At 32.8% G+C, this 23,856-nt stretch overlaps 1 protein-coding gene across 1 annotated transcript in view; it reads left to right on the top strand.

Moving 5' to 3' along the window:
* LOC111046792 (very long-chain-fatty-acid--CoA ligase bubblegum) overlaps nt 1-23,856 on the top strand; it is a 40,454-nt gene that overhangs the window by 4,343 nt on the left and 12,255 nt on the right. The window contains exons 3-10 of the mRNA XM_039420298.1: nt 1,022-1,220; nt 4,027-4,161; nt 11,534-11,729; nt 13,767-13,868; nt 15,015-15,173; nt 18,688-18,908; nt 20,587-20,752; nt 23,384-23,515. Coding sequence (XP_039276232.1) covers nt 1,022-1,220; nt 4,027-4,161; nt 11,534-11,729; nt 13,767-13,868; nt 15,015-15,173; nt 18,688-18,908; nt 20,587-20,752; nt 23,384-23,515 — 1,310 coding nt within the window. The remainder of the gene's footprint in view (nt 1-1,021; nt 1,221-4,026; nt 4,162-11,533; nt 11,730-13,766; nt 13,869-15,014; nt 15,174-18,687; nt 18,909-20,586; nt 20,753-23,383; nt 23,516-23,856) is intronic.

Below are 23,856 nucleotides of genomic sequence, written 5' to 3' on the forward strand. Positions count from 1 at the left end.
TCTTTTCTGACACAAAAATATGTCACTGGCACCACTTGAATTGCCCCACAATAGGGTGCCATACTGTAAATGAGAGTGGAAAAGATTAAAATATGCCATTCTGAAGTTACCTGTAATACAGGTCCTGTAAGTTTTATGAAATAAGCCTCTGAAATAGTTTTTCATAAATCAGTGGTTTTGACAATATTAAGTCGTTTTTATTCAATATGGATAACTAACTACCTTACACATCTGACGTTGTTGCAATCATTGTAATGTTGAACGACTTTAAAATTTAAAGTCAAAATTTGATATTTAAAGTCTTTAAAATTCAAACTTTCAAGATCAGCTGTGCTTTTAGAATTATGTTTGTTTTTTGGTAATTCTTCAAAATTTTTAATATGTGAATATTTCCTATTTTAGTTATAACAATTTGAAATGTTTCTCCTATGTTCAGTTTTGAAGCATCTAAATTTGAAAATCTACTTATGAACTTATTTATTTAGCCTATGGCAGATACACAACAAATATATAGCTCATGAGTCTCAAATGCCTAGATATACACTGTATATTTCCAAATTCTTTGAGATGTTGTGTAGTTTTCGGTTAGGAGAACATAAGTTTGTCTGACCGCCATCATTATCTACTTATGAAAATACTTGAGTACTGAAAATTCTGTGAATTGAACTATTGAACTACAAGACTTAACCTATTTCGGACTATTGTTATCTAAATTTGGGAGAGGAATAGCACAAGGTTACCTTACTTTTCCTCTCCCTATCATTTTGATAATGAACGTATTGTATAAATGAATAAAGAATTATTTATGATCAGCCTGCCTCCACAACAATATTCTACTAGATTTTTGATTTTAACATATTTTAAGACTGGTTTTTAATATGTTCTTCCAAAATCTTTGTATTCAATAGTCTGACGTATTTGTGAAGGAGACAAAAACTTGTTCTCTCCATAAATAAATAATTTGTAAACTTTATTTAAACTGAGAAAGTTTGTGAACTTTATTTGTGTGTATTGGCTTCAGGCCCCACCCAAATCCTGCCCTCCGAGGAGCTGTGGACTTCGGATCCGGCCGGCCGAATCAAGATTAGGGGCAAAGACCTGGAAGAGTGTCCTCCCATCTCGGTGCCAGGCCTACTCAACAGAACGGCCACCAACTACCCTGACAGAATTGCTCTAGCTCTCAAGCAACCCGACGGCAAATACCAAGAGATCACCTACAAGTAAGTTTCAAATTCACTATCAAAATGAAATGAAAAGTAATTTATTTTAGCGGATTTAGGACTTTCAAGTTCTCTCTACCACCTAACCGCGAAAACAAGCATTCAAGAAAAAAAATCTCTCAAGAGTAAGCAATTTTCTTGTCAGAATTTAAAAAAAATGTATAAAAATCACAAGAAGTGGAACTCAAAAATTACAAATTACTCACCTATGGATAGGCCGATATTAAATAGGATTAAAAATGGAAGAATTGGATTGAGGATGGATTAATTAGTAATATCGGGGCACCGAGCTTCGCTCGTTATTTATTTATTGATGAACTGAACACAATTCTTGAAAATGATTGGGGAAGGACTAACAGGCACAACCCAAAACTGTTTCTTCCTCGAATTTTGATTTATACACTACAAATAGTCCAAAAAGTAGGTTATGTTCCTTACACTTGAATTCAGGTCCAATTTTCAGTCCAAACATTTGAAAACAGAAAAGTTCTAATTTAGATTGTTTACAAACCAAATTGAATAACAAAATAACACTCACTAATCACTTGAAAATAATGATTAACTTAGGTATTAACGACTTAATACTAGAAAAGTATTATATACTCTAATTTAGAATGATATACCATGTCATGTCAACAAATCAGATTATTTTGATCAAGTCGATTAACATTTAGATGATATACACGTGAGATAAGCTGATTGATTTTACAGCTGAACATAATTCTGTCTCTCTCCCACACAGGCACATTCATCTTCTGTTGTCAACAGACGACGAAATTATCATCTGTTTTTTCAAGGATGAATAATTATTAGCCTTTTCATGTCCTTCAGTGAGTTTTCCCAGGGATGAGACCTAGTGCAATCAAATTTTTATATCATAAACCTACTATGTTTCAAATTTTGTGAAAATAGTTAGAGCTGTTTTCGAGATCCGTTGGACATAAATAACTAAATATATTTATACAGAAATTGCTCGCTTAATATAATAGGATAGGTGAGACAATTTTCATATAAGCAGAATTTCAGTAAAACGAGTAGGTATCATATAGTAATAATTGCAGTAGAATCATAGAGCAAAGATAGCTCATGCTATTATTTTCTCTATGGTGAAAATATAATCTTAATGATTTTTGATGAGACTATTCGCACTCAGCCCGGCCGAACGAGTATGAATAATCCCATTAGAACTCATAGGAATTATAATAATAATTATGTTCACTGAACCGGTCACTTTCACTGACACTTATATGTGGAAATTCAGCTATATTGAGATTCAGGTTGTGAAGTCGGTAGAAATGATAGGAATACAGGGTTGCCGATTCTCAGTTACTACCGCCTTCTATATTAGATTGCGGTGATTTAAGTTAATAAGAACAATATAAAAACTTGTAGTACCCTTTATTAATAAAAACTTAGAAATATTTGAACGACTAGTTTCAAAATTAAAAAAAAATTCAACTTGAAAATGACATATGGTCGAAAATAGTCGTTAAATATTTAAAAGTTTTTAATAAAGGGTACTACAAGTTTTTATATTGTTTTTATTAAAAAAGTTTTTATATTGTTTTTATGTACAAAAGTAGCCCATTTAAGTGGAGTGCTTTTCTGTGATTAAAGTTATATCCGGTATATCTTGAGCTGCGTACACATATTCGCGTTTCCAACCAGCACCGAGCACGCTCCTCCCTCGTACCGCCCTCGTACCGCCCTCGTACCACCATCGAACCACAGTCGCACCGCCCACGCACCCATCATGAACGTTATGGAAGATGTTAGATCTTCTCGCGTTCCCCGGTCGAACCACTGTTGTTCCCCGGTCGATCATCAATCGCTCTGCTGGAGTGACGTTCGGTTGCGGAGCAGAGCGAAAGTCTGTACGCACCTTGATAATTTATTAGTATATATATTGCTAATTCTTGTTGATGATGATCGACTCTATATATAATATTATGAAGGGGGGATTAGCTTTTACATGTACGGGGTGGGAAATACATGATGCATAATCTCTTATGAACTAATAAATTGATAAATTTGCAATTTTACATCAAGATTACGGATTTACCAAGGCTGATTATAGGACTATTTTCATTCTTATTAATTAATCGATTTCAACTTGATAATTGACACAATGATTATCATAGTCAATTTGTGATTCAATGTTTATTTATATATTCATGTATTCGTATATACAATCACAAATCATATAAAAATATGATTGGGAAGGAGCAACAGGCTTGGCCCAAAACTATTCTATTCCCAAATTTTGATAATAAATAACATGTTCAAAAAAATAGGTTATGTTTCCACTGTAAAACGTTCAAGTTCAATTTTCGTCCAAAAATATATATGAGCTAGAAATTTTGAATTTAGAAAGATTAAAACACCAAATTATACTTAAATATTACACTTAATTATCACTGCACATTGAATTAAATTATTATATAAAATAACATAAAACAATAAAAGCCCAACCAAACAGAGCATTCTCCAAGGGACTCCGTAGCTGGAGACATGAATTAAAGGTTGCAGGTTTGAGATAAGAAAGTGAAAGTTTGTGGAAAAGAGATTAGTAATAAATTTCGAAATATGAAACCGCAACAACACTTGTTTTGCGGCACATTGTTCTGGTGAAACTGTTGCTGTGAAACTGCCGATTTGAAATTTCGTAGACCGTTTCCATTTCTACAGTTCCCGTAATTCGATCTATGTTGCTGCTTTAAATCTGTAGTAATGGAAAAGAGGCTTTATGATACCTTTATTGTATACGTATGTCATGTATATTCATATTTTGCTGTTTGTTTTTCAGACAATACGAGGAGAATGTGAGAATAGTGGCCAAAGCATTCATCCACTTGGGTCTGGAACGCTACAGTTCGGTTGGCATCATTGGATTCAATTCGCCCGAATGGTTCTACACAGATTTGGCCGCCATTTATGCCGGGTATAGAAAGAAAACTACTAAACATTCACCTACCAACTAAATTTCAAAAAGATTCAAAATCTCTGTTGTTAGTTTTTGTAAACAAATTGTCCAGTGTCGTGCAATAGTGTTCTATATATTTTTGACAATATATAGATGCTTTTGAAATATTGGTTTCTAATTCTTGATTAGGGAAAAGTTGTTTGAATTAAAATAAATACAATATTATTTCCAAGAAACAAAATAGTTGAATAAAGTTAAAAAATTGGTAGAATTTACACTGAATCTATTGAAATGAAAATATTCCTTATCAGGCAAGGTTAGGACTTTTTAGTCCTTTCTTTTATTCATTAATATCAATCAAAACAGATTTGGACAAATAAATTGTCCAAGAGCTGAGAATCGATTTATCATAGAATATCGTTGAATCCATCATATTTATTCAATTCTATTTATAGGCTAGCTATGCAATATACTTTGAATTTTAATACTTATAAGTGACAGTTATTTATTACTGTATTCAATCATTCAGAATTACACAGCTTATAGAAAAGTACCACAGGCTAATACTCAAAACGGTTCCAATACTAATCTATACAACAGTCCAAATGTAGGTAAGTTATATTATGTCACTTTCACATTTTTTAGTTGCACTTAGGGCCGTTTGGACAGTCAAAGCTAAAGCTGCGTACACATATTCGCGCTTCCAACCCGCACCGAGCACGCTCCTCCCTCGTACCGCCCTCGTACCACCATCGAACCACAGTCGCTCCGCCCACGCACCCATCATGAACGTTACGGAAGATGTTAGATCTTCTCGCGTTCCCCGGTCGAACCACTGTTGCTCCCCGGTCGATCATCAATCGCTCTGCTGGAGTGACGTTCGGTTGCGGAGCAGAGCGAAAGTCTGTACGCACCTTAATACTCGATTTAATCAGCTGATGGCTTGAACTCAAAATGAAACACATTATAACAAACTAGACTTGATACCGATTTAATCCACTTAAAAATGAAAATTAGTTTAAACTATCACTGTGCAAACGGCCCTTGAGAATAGGATCTCTAATTCAAAAGTGATAAATCATAATCTGCTTCTCTACTTTTGGGCTGTGCCTGTTGGTCCTTCCCAACCATCCTAATGAATAATTGTGTTTTGTGTAAACAGGTAATAATAAGTAAATAAATTAATAGATTTCAATATAATGAAAATGTTGGATGATTTGAAATTCAACGATTTTGAATATATTTTTCAAAATATTCTAATTATGAGTAGTGACTTCAAGCACAACTGGAGTGAAAAATTGCTGAAATAAATACAATTTTGTTAGAATAATGACAGGCATATCGTGATAAATAAATCACTACATTGGAACTACAATATATTATTATTGAAGTTTGATCCCAATTTTGGTTATAAATAACCCATTATATCCTAAAGAATAAATGTTTTATAACTTTTCGCGTTCCAAGGATTTATTTTCGTTTTTTTGAAACTGCATAGAATCTTACTTTTAATTGTTTCCTCTAAAATGTCTTCTTCATTCCACTTTGCATATTTATCAAAGCATTCCTGTCTAATTATTGTTTTAAATTAGCAAGAAGAAGTTCGTTGACTGGATTAAATTATTTATGACATGAGTTAAAATGGAAGGGAAGTTCTAAATCTGTCTATTTCAATATTTAACAAAATGAAATGTTCAATAGATAGAAATGCAGTTAATTATAGTGCATTCGTTCTAGTTGAATATTCCTCATGAGGTTTCATGAAGGTCACTACACGATAAGTTGAATATTCTCCTTCTATTATTACTCACTTTTTAAAAGTTTGTTATGAATAGTTTTGCAGCTCAAATGAGTAATAAAATTGAGCGGTATAAAATAAGTATGATCGATCTCTCCGTTGGATTTTCTATTATATTCTTTATTGTTTCATACAATAAGTACATTATCAAAATGATAGGGAGAGAAAAATAAGGTAACCTTGTGCTATTCTTCTCCCAAATTTAGATAAGGTTACACATAATCCGAAATAGGATGCCTTGTAGTTGCTCACATCACAAAATTTTCAGTCCTCAACTGATTTCTATATAACTATTACTCTATGTAGTATTAAACTCTGAGTATTTAATCCATATTTTAATATGTATTACACATTGTCAATCAAATTTTTATTAGCGTCAATGATAGATCTAAAATTCAAACGGCAATGGAAATAGACATTTTTTATTGGCATAATACACTTCAACAAATGTATGGTACATCATATATAAACAGCATTTCAAGCACAAAAACACAAAATTCTACAATATAAAGTCAGTTACAAAACCATTATCAAAATCCATGCATCATCAATTTCACAAAATTCAGCCACTGTATTCCTGCTGCAGGATAGATTTAACAAAAATTAAGTTTTTTAATAAAATTTAATGCAGATTTTCTAACCAGTCAATTATTGTTTATTGGATCATTAGAAAGTGAATAAACATTAAGTTGAAAATTTACAAGGTCTAGTAGTTGATCGTTTTGCAGAAATAGATAGAAACAACTATAAAAGCTCTCATGAAAGAGCAGTTTTACTTTATTTCAATGAATTATCATTTTAAATACAAACTCTTCCTCTTCAGCCTATTCTCAAGAAGATATAGTGAGGTCCACGTTATAATGGCAGTGTTTTATTGGCAATGGTATTGCTATCCTTGTCTATCATTCAACAAAGCAGATAGCGCTATCTCTTTCTCGCTTTGCTCTGTTGCCAGATCGTCGTTTAATAATGTATAGTTAATAATTAATTAACAAAATATTTCATCTTAATCATTGAAATTCGTTATGAAATTATTGAAAAATATAATTTCTCGCTTGATGAATTTCAATTGATTTTTTTGAACGAGAATGAACAGTTAATATTACATCAATAAACCTGTATAAGCTACCGTGCATTGATAAGACAGAGGATCGGCAACGTTGTTCTGCTATTATAACGTGCACCTCACTATAACCTCTAGGATAACTCAAGAGGAGGTGTTCCTATTCTAATATGATGATGCATTGAAAATGAAGAGAGTATTTACTATAGTGAAGGTGATAATAATCATTGAAACACCGTCACAGCCTCTTAAAAAATAAGATAAGATAAGATCTTTATTCGTCACATTTGTTTGCATATATAAAATATTTATCAAGCCATGACATGTCAATAATAAGAATACTATAAAACAATTACAAACATTACAATCATAACACATAGAAACACGTCAAAAACGATGAGAAGTTTCATAATAGGATGAAAGTTACATGAGTCAAGAAACAGTTAGGCATAAAAAACGAGAGATCTATGGTTGAAATAGTTCTTCAACCTTGTATGGGCAGCTATTGACAAGATAATACTTCAATCTATTTAAAAAACATCCATTAGTAGTATCATCCTTCAAGTAAGATGGAAGCAAATTGAACATTTTCATACCCCTATACCAAGGGCCTCTTCCTACCAGGTCTAATCTAATTCTCGGTAGCTGGAAATCATTTACATTACTTCTTGTTGAATACGTATGCGTGTGTCTGGGTTCCTCAATATTAATTATATTTTTCCTGATATAAGTCACCAGCTCCTGTAACTTATATAAATTGCTGGTACCGTCAGAAGATTATTTCTTACGAAATGCGGTTTGCAACTCTCTCTAAATCCCAATCCATATATTAATCTAAAAGCCTCTTTTTGCCTCAAGAAAATTAGATCCAATAGAGTCTGGTAACTTCCCCATAGCATTATGCTGTACCTAACCACAGAAATAAAATATGCATGGTATACACTCAGGGCTGCTGGAATGTCTGATGACATTAGAATCACTCTCAATGCAAACAATGCTTTATTCAGCTTCTTCAATAGGTCAACCTCTGAAGCCCATCTCAAAGAGCTCTGGATCCTCACTCCAAGGAATTGTACCTCCTTAACAGACTTCCCAAAGGCGGATTGCGTCTCTGTCTGCTCTTCCATTTGTGCAAGATGAGAGGCATGAAAATTCTCTATGTTGGTCTTTTCCAGATGCATCGTCAACCCATTTGACCGAAACCATGCTGTTTAAAATAATGATACACTTGTTTTATTTATTCAATCATTCAGAATTACACAACTTACAGAAAAGTACCACAAGCTTACACCCAAAACGGTTCCAATTCTAATTTTTACAACATATTTTGGTTGCTACACCATTATCAATCTCTAGTTGAGGTTTTTTTTCAAATAAATGGTTGTGACGATTCTAAAGTCGTTTGCGGTTATTAAGAAAACTTCACCTGAAATCGTCACAAACACTTCTTTTAGACATTTGTTGTGGCACATTGTTGTCACTTTTCCTCCTCCACCGCGGTTTGTGTAGTGGATAGCTGTGATTCAAGTTATGCAAGAATACCTGATATGATATTGATTTTTGTTAATAATGACCAAATGTATTTTATTCATCAAGTAAATATATCTTTATATGTCCTAATAATATATTTTTATAATTGATATTGAATATTCTGGTAGTTGTTTATGTTTCTTCATGATCTACAAACAATTTGGCAACAGTGTGGAGTTTGAAAAGGATAGAGCTATTTCTGCTTTAAGTAATGACAGACAAGGATAGCAAACAAAAATTTTTTTTCAATTATTTCCAGTGATAATTTTCATAATTGAGATTGAATATTTTGTTGAATTAATGGGCCATATGAATAAAACCAAAGCATATGCTCATGAGCATGAGCATGGAGCATAAGGTTTTGCTCATGAGCATTAGGTAGAAGCATGAGCATTTGCTCATTTATATATGAATAAGCTTTACCTTATACTCTTACCTTATGCTCCTGAACTCTGGAGCGAATGCTCTAGTTTATTCATACAATTTTGAGTATAAGCTTTTACTTTTGAGCAAATGCTCAAACTATTTTTTTGATGAGCATGAGCAAAAGGTTTTGCTCACGTTTATTCATAGAAAATGAAGCAAATGCTCCATATTTTAGGAGTATAAGCAAATGCTCAACTCTCTTCATATGGCCCATTATATTTGTACATTGTGAGAAAACGATGTGGCAACGTTGCGGAGCTAGGAAAGGGTAGCGTCATCTGCTTTGTCGAAGTTGGACAAGGATAGCTGCACCAATGTTAGTGAAATATTGCCATTATTACGTGGACTTCACTATAACTTTTATACAATCGACCTATGTAATTAACAAGTTGTATTGTGTTTTTTATTCCATAATTCAAAAATTCTACAATATTTTTCAATAAAGTGTCATAGAGAAAAGATAGCACAAGAAGATATCCCATGTTATAGGGTGTTTATGTTCCAATTTTCAATGTTAACTCAAGCCGATAATCCTAGTAGTTGTTTTTGGTGAACCTATGTGACGCTGATAGTCTCTCATACTGTGCCCTTCTTACGCTCTCACCCCAACAAAACATTAGTATTAGCAAGTATTTACAAATAGATAGTACTATTAAATATTATAAATACAGATATTAACAAATGATAATTAAATACAGTTATTAACAAATAGACAGTAGTCAACAGTCCTAGTAGTTCTTTTGTGTGATGCTATGTGACACTGGTAGTCTCTGATACTGTGCTGTTCTTACACTCTTACCCCAACAAGACAGTAATAATTGACCGAGCGAAGTGAGGTCTAAGATTCAATTCGAAGTTTTTTGCATTTCTCTTTATGTTTAAATGTTGCGCATTTATGGCGAAACGCAGAAATAGATTTTCATGAAATTTGACAGGTATGTTCCTTTTTAAATTGCGCGTCGACGTATATACTAGGTTTTTGGAAATTTTGAATTTCAAGGATTATATATATAAAAGGAAAAGCAGCCTCCTTCATGCGCCAATATTAGAGTAAAAATCAGACTATAGGATTATTCATCATAAATCAGCTGTCGAGTGGATTATAAATTGCATGAGGCATGCAATTCAATATCTCAATGTAATTTGGTGAAAAATCAGCTGCTGTGTGGACTATTAATTGCATGCCTAATTGAATGCGATTTTTATGCAATATTAAATGAACTATTGATTGCATGCAATTAATAACCAAAATAACATAGTACTGTCTCTCGGCCTTTCTCTGCTTTGAACTCGGGCTGTCCTGTTGCCAGTATGTCTTGAAGGAGATTAGCTTTTGATGTTACCAATTTTGATACACCAACCCCAACAGCCATTAGCCGTTTGTTTCCACACCGATATCTCGCCGACACGACATACAGACAGGATTTACTCTGATGGACAGTATAAAAGGAAACTGTGATTTATAACTGCGCGAGGTCTACTGTTAACGGAACTACTATTAGACAGTAGTCAACAGTTATAGTAGTTCTTTTTTGTGAAGCTATGTGACGCTGGTAGTCTCTCATACTGTGTCGTTCTACACTCTTACCCCAACAACACAGTAATTATAGACAGTAGTCGGCTTGAGTTAACAAAGATCGGCTTGAAATTTGAAACATAAACGACCTATACCATGGGATATCTTCTCATGCTATCTTTTCTCTATGTTAGCAGAGAATGATACACTTTGAATCGTCACCAATAGATGCATTAATTCAAATTCACAAATTTACAAAAACAGAACTAATTATAATACACATGAGGTTGCTAATAATAAATTATTAGAATGATACTATTTGAATCGTCACCAATAGATGTATTAATTCAAATTCACAAATTTACGAAAACAGAACTAATTATAATACACATGAGACTGCTAATAATAAATTATTAGAATGATACTATTTGAATCGTCACCAATAGATGCATTAATTCAAATTCACAAATTTACAAAAACAGAACTAATTATAATACACATGAGGTTGCTAATAATAAGTTATTAGAATGATACACTTTGAATCGTCACCAAAAGATGCATTAATTCAAATTCACAAATTTACAAAAACAGAACTAATTATAATACACATGAGACTGCTAATAATAATTATTAGAATGATACTATTTGAATCGTCACCAATAGATGTATTAATTCAAATTCACAAATTTACAAAAACAGAACTAATTATAATACACATGAGGTTGCTAATAATAAATTATTAGAATGATACACTTTGAATCGTCACCAATAGATGCATTAATTCAAATTCACAAATTTACAAAAACAGAACTAATTATAATACACACGAGGTTGCTAATAATAAATTATTAGAATGATACTATTTGAATCGTCACCAATAGATGTATTAATTCAATTTTGCAAATTTACAAAAACAGAACTAATTATAATACACACGAGGTTGCTAATAATAAATTTAGTCCTAATCATGATACTCCATTACATTTTGTTTTTCTCTGTGATAGTGTTCAATCTGATGTCAATTTCCGGTTTTTTTAATAAATTGGTTGTTTTTCAGTGGTTTTGCGGCCGGTATGTACACGACTAACAGTCCGGAGGCATGTCATCACTGCCTGGAGTCCAGCCGAGCCAATCTGTGCGTCGTGGAGGACGACAAACAACTGCAAAAGATTCTAGAGATCAAGGACAGACTCCCCCACCTCAAGAAGATCATTCAGTACAGTGGCAAAGTCGAGACGCCTGATGTTCTAAGTGTGAGTTACAATCACTATTTTTATCACTTACTATGATAGCAATATACTCGAATGATAAAGGAAGAAGAGAGAATTGTTTCTCCCATTCAACAAGATAACCATAGATTATTCATATATAGTGAGGTCCACGTTACAATGGCAGTATTTGATTAACAGTGGTGTTGCTATCCTTGTATATAATTCGACAAAGCAGATAGTGCTATAATTTCTACAGTGAGGTCCACGTTATAATGGCAGTGGAGAAAGATGCAGTGGAAACAACGTTGCCGATCCTCTGTCTTGTCAATGCCTTCTACGTTTATGCCTTCTTCTTGTCAGTAGCTGAAACAGGTTTATTAATTCTATACTATTAAACGAGCAACTTCTGTTTATATGTTTAAGTTAATTTATAAGTTTTATTTTTTAAGTTAATAATAAGTTAATTTATTTTTATTTTCAATTGATAATTTAATTTCTTTTATAACTCCTATTCTCAATTTGTCAATCCTCTTATTGAGAGGGTTGCTGAGCAATTTATTTTACAATTTACAAGTTACGCTCCAACATTTCAAATATTAGCCTACATTTTTGTCATAAGTATTTAATCTTAATCATCCTGCATTGCTTTGAATTTCTTCTAATCTTAGTAATTAATCTTAGAATTTCTTACTAAGTCCTAGTAATTAGCTGCTCCAGCCCACGCCATGTAGGCCTATTATAACCTATTGCCAACTGACAACTTGACGATTGGAAATGAAAGTAGCCTTTAATAGTATGCCATCAAAACAAATATGGTGCCACACATAGGTTGTACCTTATCAATAGATAACAGAACTGTTTGGATGTTTATATGTTTGTATTTCACCGGATCTCGAAAATGGCTCTAACGATTCTCACGAAATTCAGAACATAGTAGGTTTATAATTGCACTAGGTCTCATCCCTGGGAAAACTAGCTGAAGGGCATTAAAAGGATAATTATTATTCATCCTTGGAAAAACAGATGATAATAATTATTTCGTCGTCGGTTGATGATGGAAGTGAGTGAGCTAGTTCATGTGTGTGGGACTGTGTCAAAATTATGACTCATCTGTTGAACTTTTGTAATCATTCAATCAGGTACTTAGTGCCGGTTGCAAAAAAGCCGGGTTATTTTCAATCCTGATTAATTCCAGTAGATCCATATTTTTGAAATGGTCATCTCTGATTTGGTTCACGTGAAGTTAATCAGGATTAAAATTTAACCGGCTTTTGTGCAACTGGGTCTTTGTGAGGAAAATTTTTGCATTCCTCTGGGAATTGATCTCAATTTACTGTGAATAGATAGAACATTTCTGTATGAATGTTATTATAATTTCTTCTTTCGTAATAAATGTTTTATGCTTTTGTACTCCAGAGCGAAGCTCGGTTCCCGACATTGTAATATTAACTGTTCATTCTCGTTTTAAAATGATCAATTATATTTTATTAAGCAAGAAATTATATCTCCCAATAATTTCATAATGAATTTTCATGATTAAGATGAAATATTTTGTTGATTTATTATTTAATTCTACATTGTTAAAAGACGATCTGGCAACAGAGCAAAGCGAGAAAGAGATAGAGCTATCCGCTTTGTTGAATGATAGACAAGGATTGCATTACCATTGCTAATCAAACACTGCCATTATAACGTGGACCTCACTTTACTTCTGCATCATTACCAGCCGTTTTTAACAATTTAGAAATATAATCAATCAACAATATATTCAAACCTCAATTATGAAAATTTGAAAAATACATTTAGATTTGAATCAAGTTTAGATTTAATTAATCCAGGATTAAATCAAGCTGCATAGCCTATTTCAATTGGATTAGCTGATGGTGTAAACTAGGATTAAAATTTGATGTTAAGTAAAATCATTGAAATAAGATTAGAATAAGCTATTCTATATACTTGCAATATTAAGAAAGTTATGATTGAGCAGTATCATATTCACATGCTTAATTGTAATTCAATTGCATTTTTTCTAATTGTTTTGTAATTCTATGGCTAATAATCTATGAATTTGAATTTCAGTGGGAAGATGTGCTGAAGATAGGAAACGAGCAGAGTGATGACCAACTTAACGAAGTTCTGAAAAAGATTGGAGTCAACGAGTGCTGTACCCTCGTTTATACTGTAAATATCAAGTTTTATTAAATTCAATTCTGTATTTTCCAAATGTATTTATTCATTCAAGGTTTTCTCTTGTCTTAATACGTTTTCAAGTAGATACACTTACCGCAAAGTGAGTCAGTGTTGGTATGTTCATTTTTTAATAAATTTATAAGAAAAAAGGTGAAAATCATATTTGACCTATAAAAAATCCTACTATACAGGCCTATGTCTGCTGTTGGGAAGTAATTTTCTTTCAATAAACACTAGATACAGGAATCGTATTGATATACAGCATGAAAGACTAACAAATAATTTAGAGATCACAGGACAAAAACTGTTCAACCAACTGGCTTTGCATCTAGGTTATGAGTCACAAAGGATATTCAAACAAAATATATATAGTTGGTTAGTATTGAATCCTTTTTATAAATTGTTTGAATTTGATGAATGCCTTGTAAATATTATGTTAGTATCTATAAGTGTCGGTGAGTCTGATTATCTTGTTATCCAGTGTTATCCTTGTTTATTAGTCAACTGTGATACTATAGTAGAAATGTGTAACGTGTAAACGTAGTAAATAAATAAATATGATTTTATTGCCATTAATTTCATTGAACAATAGGCAAAGTCAAGTATTCAATACAGTACGACAAAAGATAAAATTAAGTTTTACAGCAACTGTACACACAAAATTACATTACTGAGTCGTGAAAAATAATACAGTAAGTAAACTGTATTTGAATGGACAAAACATATTCCTTACAGCACAAATTGAGCCTTTTGAACAATACATAAATACGAATAGAATCCTCTCAACTCTAAGCAACAATTATTTCACTCTCAAAGAACTCTTCAACACTATAATATGGATTTATCACCATCCAATTCAATAGCCCCGTCTTAAATTTATTTTCTGTCTTTAATATTAAATCTGTAGGTAATTTATTGTATAGTATTAACTATTATCACATGAACATTAATGTCTACTATTGTAGAAGTGTGTAACTTGAATTTATTGATTTGTGATCTTTCTATTGACCGTGTCTAAGCTGTTACGGTTTTTGACAGTAAAATTTCATTTATTTATAGACTAGTGTTACCGTATTAGTAGGAATTTTTTAGACAGTGTGATTTTTAAAATAATGATTGTTTTGTGTGTGATTTCAGTCAGGTACCGAAGGAAAGCCAAAGGCAGTTATGCTGTCTCACGACAATTTGACCTATGACGCGGCATCTCTAACCAAACACTTGAAAGTCGACTGTAACAATGTTGAAATTCTTATCAGCTATCTTCCTCTTAGTCACGTGGCAGCACAGGTAATTTCCCATCTCTCTCGATTTCATTAAATAAATAGAAAAAATATTTCATTATACTGCTAGAAACACTAAGAGCGAGACTACACCATCATTTTTCGGGCATTTTTGGACGAGGCGGCAGGGCATTAAGATCTCCGATTGGCTGATTGGGTTTACGCTCGGGAATCAGCTGATAATCAGCCAATCGGAGAGCTTCCGACTCGCCCGAAAACGCTTTGTGTGGCTTGGCCCTTATTGATTAAATTTTTATTGAATCTTTTTCTTGACAATTTTTCATATTTGAGCTTTTGTTGACTCAACTATAATAAATTCAACTGATATTAAAGCTTCTATAAATTTCAACAGCTAGGCGCGATTGCACAGAAGCTTGTTAAATTTCAATCATGACATGATTGTTTCTCATGTTATTTTTATTCAAGGTTAAAATTTAACCTCATATTCATTTATAACAAATTTAGCTCATTGTTTTGTTAGTTTTTTGTGTTTCTTCAACTCCTATTAAAATATTTCGATTTTAATTTTGACTAGTCCCACTTACATGCTAATTTGAAAATGAAAAACAATGTTTAGAATTATTTAGTATTAAGAAAATAGCGCTATTCTTTTCTACCTCCACAACGTTGCCATATCGCTTTTAAACAATGTAGAAATATAATCAAAAAAATAATTTATTCTCAATTATGAATATTTATTATTTGATCATTTAAAAATATTTGTTCTTTACAAATAAATTTTAATTGATTGCAGATAAAGCAGATAGCGCTATAATTTTCTAGCTCTGCAACGTTGACAGATTGTTTGTTAACAATGTAGAAATATAGTTAATTAACAGAATATATTTTATCTCAATTGATTATTTTAAACAAGAATGAACAGTTAATATTACATCAGAAGATGTACCGGTATATTCTATAGAAGGTAGAGAAACGGCAACGATGTTCTCTAATCTTTCTCTTCAATATCATTATAACGTGGACTCTCTTTCATTTATTTTCTCTTCTTATCCGAGTTGCAACGAAATAAAAACGAAAGCTTCACTGATCACAACAGAGTTAATATTATTACATCAGATATAGCGGTACACTCTATAGAAGGTAGGGAATCGGCAACGATGTTCTCTAATCTTTCTCTTCAATCTCATTATAAAGTAGTCCTCACTATAATTTCTTTTCCTCTTCTTATCCGAGTTGCAACGAAAGCGCACTGATTACAGAACGCAAAGATTCACTCTTCCGCTCTAGTGCGGGAAAAAAATTTTCTGCACTCCAGATTTGCAACATGGCAACACAAAATAGTTGGTGGGTTATATGGAGGATTAGTGCACGAAAACAAAAATTAAGTTTGTAACAATGACTGTGGTTAGATTTAGATAAGAATCATTTCAATGGCTACCCTACATTTATGATAAAATCCTGATCTAGAAATCCAAAACAAGAATAATGTTCATGTAAATCATAATTAAATAATCATTATTTACGAATTCTCATCATTTAATAATAAATAATAGTTCTTTTCTATTGATAATTATTATTTCAACTGCAAGAAATGAGAAAAGTAGGTAGCAAATATACATTATCGAATTTTAAGGTTAAATGATTACCGTTCGATATTCATATAAATAGAAATGATAAAAAACATAAAATACTACAATAAATATTCTCTGTTGTCTATGTTATTTTTAAAAATATTTCTCAGTTTAGATCGAGCATTTTTCTCGGTAAATTGAGCAAAAGTCTAAATTTCTGAATCGTGTTTCAGTAATGTTTAGCTGGATGAAACAAACTTAGGTACGATTCTTCCCGCTAGGTCGCGCGCTTGTCGGTTCAGCCATCTTGTTGTGTTCAGCCATCTTGTTGTGTTCAGCCATTTTGCAGCTCGGTTCAGCTAACAAGCTGTTGGCGTGTATTTTGAATGTGAATTTTTTGTTTTATCTGTATTTTTTCTGATTCTTGAATGAATAAAAATGAGAACTTTGGCTGAGAATTTTCAACTTCAATTGGATTATTAATTTTTAATGAATTAAGGTTGTTATTAATAACAGCATCACACACACAAACATTTGATGGATTTCAGCCATCATTGTACCTATAATCATTTAATCAACCACTTCTCTTATTCAATGGTAACTGTAGGAAAAGTTTAATGTGAAATACGTGAGCAAAGTTCGTCTGCTGCACTCAAGAAGCCATTCCGCCCTCGCCTACGGCTCGGGCGTAAACGTTTCTTTCGGTGCAGCAAACTGTCACTTTGCGCACTAGTTGCACAAATAACTATATCACAACATTAATGCCATTTTCGATTGATATGCCATTTTCAAACATGTTGTGATAAAATAATTGAAAAAGGGTACTGAGATTTTTATTTTTATTTCTATTTATATTACAAGTAGCCCTATACAGAAAAGACATAAACTCGAAGATGAAGTCTAAATTTGTAAACGTTTTTGCTTTTTTATATTCTCATCATTGAAGAATGGAGAAATTACACTCCTAATAAAAAAGTAAATTAATAATATTTCAACTGTTTGATTCAACTTTCCCTTTAAAAGGGAATTGTGAGCTCAGGTAATTGATTAGTTTTCAAATCATCAAACTCATCAATTTCACTCACCATGACGAAATGCTAGTTGATAATTTTTTTTAACTATTTTTTAAGAGACTATACAGTCTAATTTTAGATTAGAGCCAGACCATTTTGAGCGTTTTTTAGACGTTTTTCCAAGCGTGAACCCAATAGCCAATCGGAGAGCTTTTCGCCCTGAGCGTTTTTCAGGCATTTTTCCAAGCGTGAATCCAATAGGCCAATCGGAGAGCTTTTCGCTCTGCCGACTCTAAAAACGTCTTCTCGAAACGCATGGAAAAACGCTTAATATAAGCATAAAAAACGCTAAAGGGTCTGACCCTTAGAATGGAATTTGGAATTGGACTGTAGTGTCGACAGAAATAGTTTAAAAACGTTGTTCAATATTATTTCTTTCAATGTCCTATAGAATAGTAAAATAATATCATTTTATAAAATAGTATCACTTTTTTACTGTGTTGCATATCCATACTTTTCCACTATTGAAATGAAACTTGAATAAAAAACACTTATAAAGTGAAAATGCACTTACTACTATTTCTTACTATCTAATATTTTACAGTAATTGATGTAGTAGTTTCAGTTTATATGGGAAATAAACATTTATTTATTCATTTATTAGTGCATTATTATCACACCAGGTCGAAACGATCGTCAGTACTAATAGTAAGTGCATTTTTACTTCATAAGTGTTTTTTTAATTCAAGTTTTATAATTTTTTGTTATTTTAATAGAAAGACTTTCAATATAAATTCAATACAAATGTCTCCAATAAATGAATTTATTCACTTACTGTAACAACGAGATCTTTCGGCAGGTACTCCATTTCATGGTTGTCTGATATGTTGTAAAATCGATTCGAGACAAAATTAGGAAGACGTTTTGGGCAATAGCCTGTTTTTTGTTTTCAGTCTATTGTATTGTTTGCTCTATCCAATAAATAAATAATATGTTTGAAATTGAAAAAATATATACTTTGCAGGGTTCCCTGGGACAAACCCTGGCCGAAACGCATCCGACAATTTTCCTGGGCGTGCCTAGGGTTTGGGAGAAGATCCAGGAGAAAATGCTGGCCCTGGGCAAACAGGTGTCATCCGTCAAGCGAACTCTGGCCTCCTGGGCAAAGATGTCCGCCCTACAACACCACGAAGCCGCCTTGAAGGGGTAACAATCAATATCTTATGTATAATATCGACTGTCCATTCTTGTTTAAGATAATCAATTATATTTTATTTGTCAAGAAAGTATATTTTTTAATGATTTAATAATGAATTTTCATAATTGAGATTAAATATTATGTTAATCAATTATATTCCTACATTGTTAAAAAACGATCTGGCAAAGTTATGGAGGTAGAAAAAGATAGCGCTATCTGCTTTGTCGTATGATAGACAAGGATACAATACCAATAGTTAATCAAATACTGCCATTATAACGTGAACCTCACTATATCAGCTCTTTTTGATGAAGTTATGTGACGCTGGCAGTCTCTCATACTGTGCCGTTCTTAAGCTGCGTACACATAAACGCGCCTCCAACTCGCACCGAGCACGCTCCGCCCTCGTTCCTCCATCGAACCACAGTCGCTCCGCCCCCGCACCCATCATGAACGTTACGGAAGATGTTAGATCTTCTCGCGTTCCCCGGTCGAACCACTGTTGCTCCCCGGTCGATCATCAATCGCTCTGCTGGAGTGACGTTCGGTTGCGGAGCAGAGCGAAAGTCTGTACGCACCTTTACACTCTCACCACAAAGAACAGTAATAATAGACAGTAGTCAACAGTAATCGACTTCAGTTAACAAAGAATATGCTTGACATTTGGAACATAAACAACGTATACCATGGGATATCTTATCATGCTCTTTTTTCTCTACGGTTTGATCTTTCACTGTGCAAACGGTACTAAATATTATTTATGGGTGTAGTCACAATTTAATTAATACTCAGGCCCGGTTGCACAAAAGCCTGTTGAATTTTAACCGTGATTAATTTCACGAGAAACAATCAGAGAAGGCCTTTTTGATAAGAGGCTTCTCTGATTGACTCTCGTGGAATTAATCACGATTAAAACTTAACCGGCTTTTGTGCAACCGGCACTGACTGTTTGATGTGTATGAATCGCACGGCTAAAACTTTAAAAAGTATTTTTTGTAACAAGTATGCTAACAAGAGCTATGTAAGATAATAATCATTAAACGGAAATCCAAATTAAATGCTGTAATTCACCCCGAAGACTTCTGTTACTGCAAATATTGACAACAGGGTTAACAGCTAGATGGAAATTCGATGAGAGCTACGGTATAAAAAAATCAATCCTTTTGTCAATATTTTCAGCAGAAGTCTTCGAGGTGTGATTTACAGCATTTTTGCAGTTTTTTATTTCACAATATTTCACACTCATAAATACATATACATATATTTAATTTGGATTTTTGTTTAATAATAATTATTCATTAATTAGCATTAATGTTTCTTTTGTTTTCGCAATATGTTATGGTTTAGTGCTTATTATTTTTGTTGAAATTGTTTTGTTCTTCATTTGTGTTTTATCATTGCCATATCTATCATTGTATATTAAAATATATGGTAATGTAGAGAACTCGTTCCTTGCACACAGGCTTTACCCATGTGAGGAACCTTCTTCAAGTTTTGTATATGTATATTGTTTGTACTTTCTAAGATGAAGAATAAAGATATTTTCTATTAGCATTTGAATAAATGCAATTTCTCATGAACTCCATCTGTAGTTATGTAAGAGTTTGAACTGACAAATATTGTATTGTTTTGTTTTTATGTGGAATGAAGATTTTTTTAAATTTGCATTTTTGTGATTTGTTATAGACACACTTCAGAGTCGTACCGATTCAAGCTGTACAAATGGCTGGTGTTTGATAAGATTAAGGCGAGGATGGGACTTGGGCAGTGCAAGGCATTCATATCAGCCGCTGCGCCAATCTCGGACGATGTCAAGAGATACTTCATGAGTCTCGATATTCTCATCATTGAGGTGAAAAATAGTTTATTTTTTATATGCAATAAACCTTGGTTTAGTTTGCTTTAGTTCAACACTTTAACCGTATCATGGAAATTATCATACATGGTCTCAGACACCGGAGATACGGTTAAAGTGACAATGCAGAAGCAATTTTTTTATAGCAGAGTTCTTCAAAATATTAATAAATGTGTATTCAGTAATTGTAGCAACATCTGCTTCATCCCCACATTATAATAATCAGTTCTTAGTGAAAATATTATTCTCAAAAGTTCTATTTTGGAATTCTATAGTGGGGCTATTTCCACTTAGTTGATGGGAATGATGTCATTAGAACTTATGGAAAGGATGAAAAACACAGATTGAAATGGTCAATCACTTTTATTATTATATAATAGGTACTATGAGAACTGAAACTGGTTTAGTGCCTTCACCAGCCACATTTTCAGTTGTGTTTTTTTTCAAGATGTTGCTGGGGAAGCCACGAAATCAGGTTCTGTTTATATAGCGTTGTATAATAATAAAAGAGGTTGATAATTTAAATTTGTGTTTTTCATTTTGGAAAAGTACCACTACATCACATACAACACAATTGTAATTTGAAATCTAGAAGACATAAACTCATTTCGGACGTTTAATGTTACCTAAATTTGGGAGGGAAATTGTACAATGTATTCTTAGTTTTTTCTCCCGATCATTGTAAAAAAGAATAAATTAAGAATTAAGAATTTATGGGAAGAATATCTTCTCATATAATGAAATGTGGGAATCCAGCGAAGTCAGCTAATAGTGCGGAGACAGTGACCTTAATGAAACTTGAAAGGTGAAAATTGCATGGCATTAGGTGAGGAGAACATGGAGGCGTTGCATAGCTAGTCATGTCATTGAAGCGACAGTGATCGACAATAATCGGCATGAATGAACAGTGAAATTTGGAACACAAACGCCCTATACCATGGGATATCTAGTCCAGTCACTATATACATTGGTGCTAGCAATTTATATTGTAGTTCTGATTTTCTAATATATTATTTGAATACATGAGAGAAGTTCAGAATCAATTTCTTCATGCAAAATTTCCTTGTGCTTTGGGTGGCCCAAAAACCTTGTATTTTCGGCTCATTTTCCAGTTTTCAGCTATTTCTGCCAAATCCAGTTATCGGACAGAAAAATTTGCTCTCGCCTTTTTTTAGAATATAAAATTCTGAATAAAATGAGATCATTCAGAATTCTCTATCTCCAATGAGTACTGAGTTATGTTTTTCAAAAATGAGTGGAATTTGGAGAATAAATCATTTTTGATGAATTTTTGTTTTTGATCAACAATATCTTCCGATTGTTACCATTTTAGATGTATACCGTAATTCAAAATCCCTCTGGGCGTATTCTTGTGCTCTACAATCTGAGATCAGGTAGAGCGCTCTATCTCATTAGATATCCAGGTACACCTGACATCAATGCTCCTTGTATTGTGGAAAACACCTCATTTTCAGCTTCAACCATCATCAACAACTATATTGCCCTCACATTGATATTTCGCACAATGACATAAGTTCATGAGATTATGTTCTATCACCCGTTAGATGCACTTCATTTCAGTATTTCCTAGTGGAGAGGCGCGCATAAGGACACCTCAAGGATCAAAATTTCAAACACATAACTTTTGACACAATGCTTAGATTCCATCGTACTACACTTCATTTTTCTCGGCTCGTCAATGCGGTCCAAAATCATGCATCATAAGGCAAATTCGGTCGAAAAATGGAAAATTCATTGTTGAGTGTACTTAAGCCCATATTCCCATTAAGGCTGTGCAGAGGCTAAAAATAAACTTTCAACTCGTGATATTTTTCTAAGTTTTTCGATTTGTATATCATTAAGCTATCAAAATGAAAAAGTTTTCTCAGGAAAACATTTTTTTTCTGATCATTACTTTTTGAGATATGAGCGTCTAAAGTTAAAATTCTTGGGACAGACCATTTCAAATTCGGTATGAGATAAATCCATGAGATTTAGAGGATAAATATTCTTCATGGTATTATTGTTGATCTAGTAAAACAAAATTTTTCTGAAAATATCAATTTTCAAGATAGTTATTCAATTTACTAAAAATAACTTTTAGTGGAGTTATTTTTGGTAAATTGAATAACTTTTCCAAAAATTGATATTTTCAGAAAATTTTTGTTTTACTAGATCAAAAATAAATACCATGAAGAATCCATCCTATAAAACTCGTGGATTTATATCGTACCGAAATTGAAATGTTCTGTCCCAAAAATTCAAACTTCAGTCGTTCATATCTTAAAAAGTAATCATTGGAAAAAAATGTTTTTCTGAGAAAACTTTTTCATTTTGATAGCTTGATGATATACAAATCGAAAAACTTGGAAAAATATCACGAGTAGAAAGTTTATTTTTAGCCTTTGCTCAGCCTTAATGAAAAATGGCCAATTTCTACATTCTTATTTGACTAATCTTCTTAAGCTGTATTTCCTCTATTATGGTTTACTGAACTAAGAAAAATATTGATTGATTCTTTATTTCAATTCACAATGTATTGCCAGATATGAAATATTATTATTGTATTTTTAGAAGATTTTCTTCGTTTTCGAACGTTTTTAATGGAATTCAACTAATTGATTGTAGGCATTTGGAATGTCTGAGTGTGCGGGTGCGCATACTTGCGGCGACTACAACAAGTTCTCTTTGAAAGGAGTGGGGGTAACATTGCCGGGCTGCTCCACTAAGCTCGATAATATCAAGGATGGAGAAGGAGAGGTGAATTATTCATTTTTTCACTAGATTAATAGTTGTAAATCTATACTATAATAAAGGAAATAACTGGGTTATGCACGTACGGGATAGGGAGTTCACGAATGATGCATCATCACGTCTGAACTACTCAACTGATTAACTTGAAATTTTGCATACAGATCCTTAATTAACCGAGGATGGTTATAGGCATGTTTTAAATTCTTCATGATTTCAGTTGGTCAAATTTTCAGTTTGTCAAGTTTTTAATTAGACCCTTGCAGAGCACGGGTTTTCTGCTAGCATAAAATAAATTGTATGATAGAGAAACAATAGCATAATTAGATATCCCATGGTATAGTGCGTTT

Source organism: Nilaparvata lugens, chromosome 2 (assembly GCF_014356525.2).
Source record: "Nilaparvata lugens isolate BPH chromosome 2, ASM1435652v1, whole genome shotgun sequence".
Classification (NCBI taxonomy): domain Eukaryota; kingdom Metazoa; phylum Arthropoda; class Insecta; order Hemiptera; family Delphacidae; genus Nilaparvata; species Nilaparvata lugens.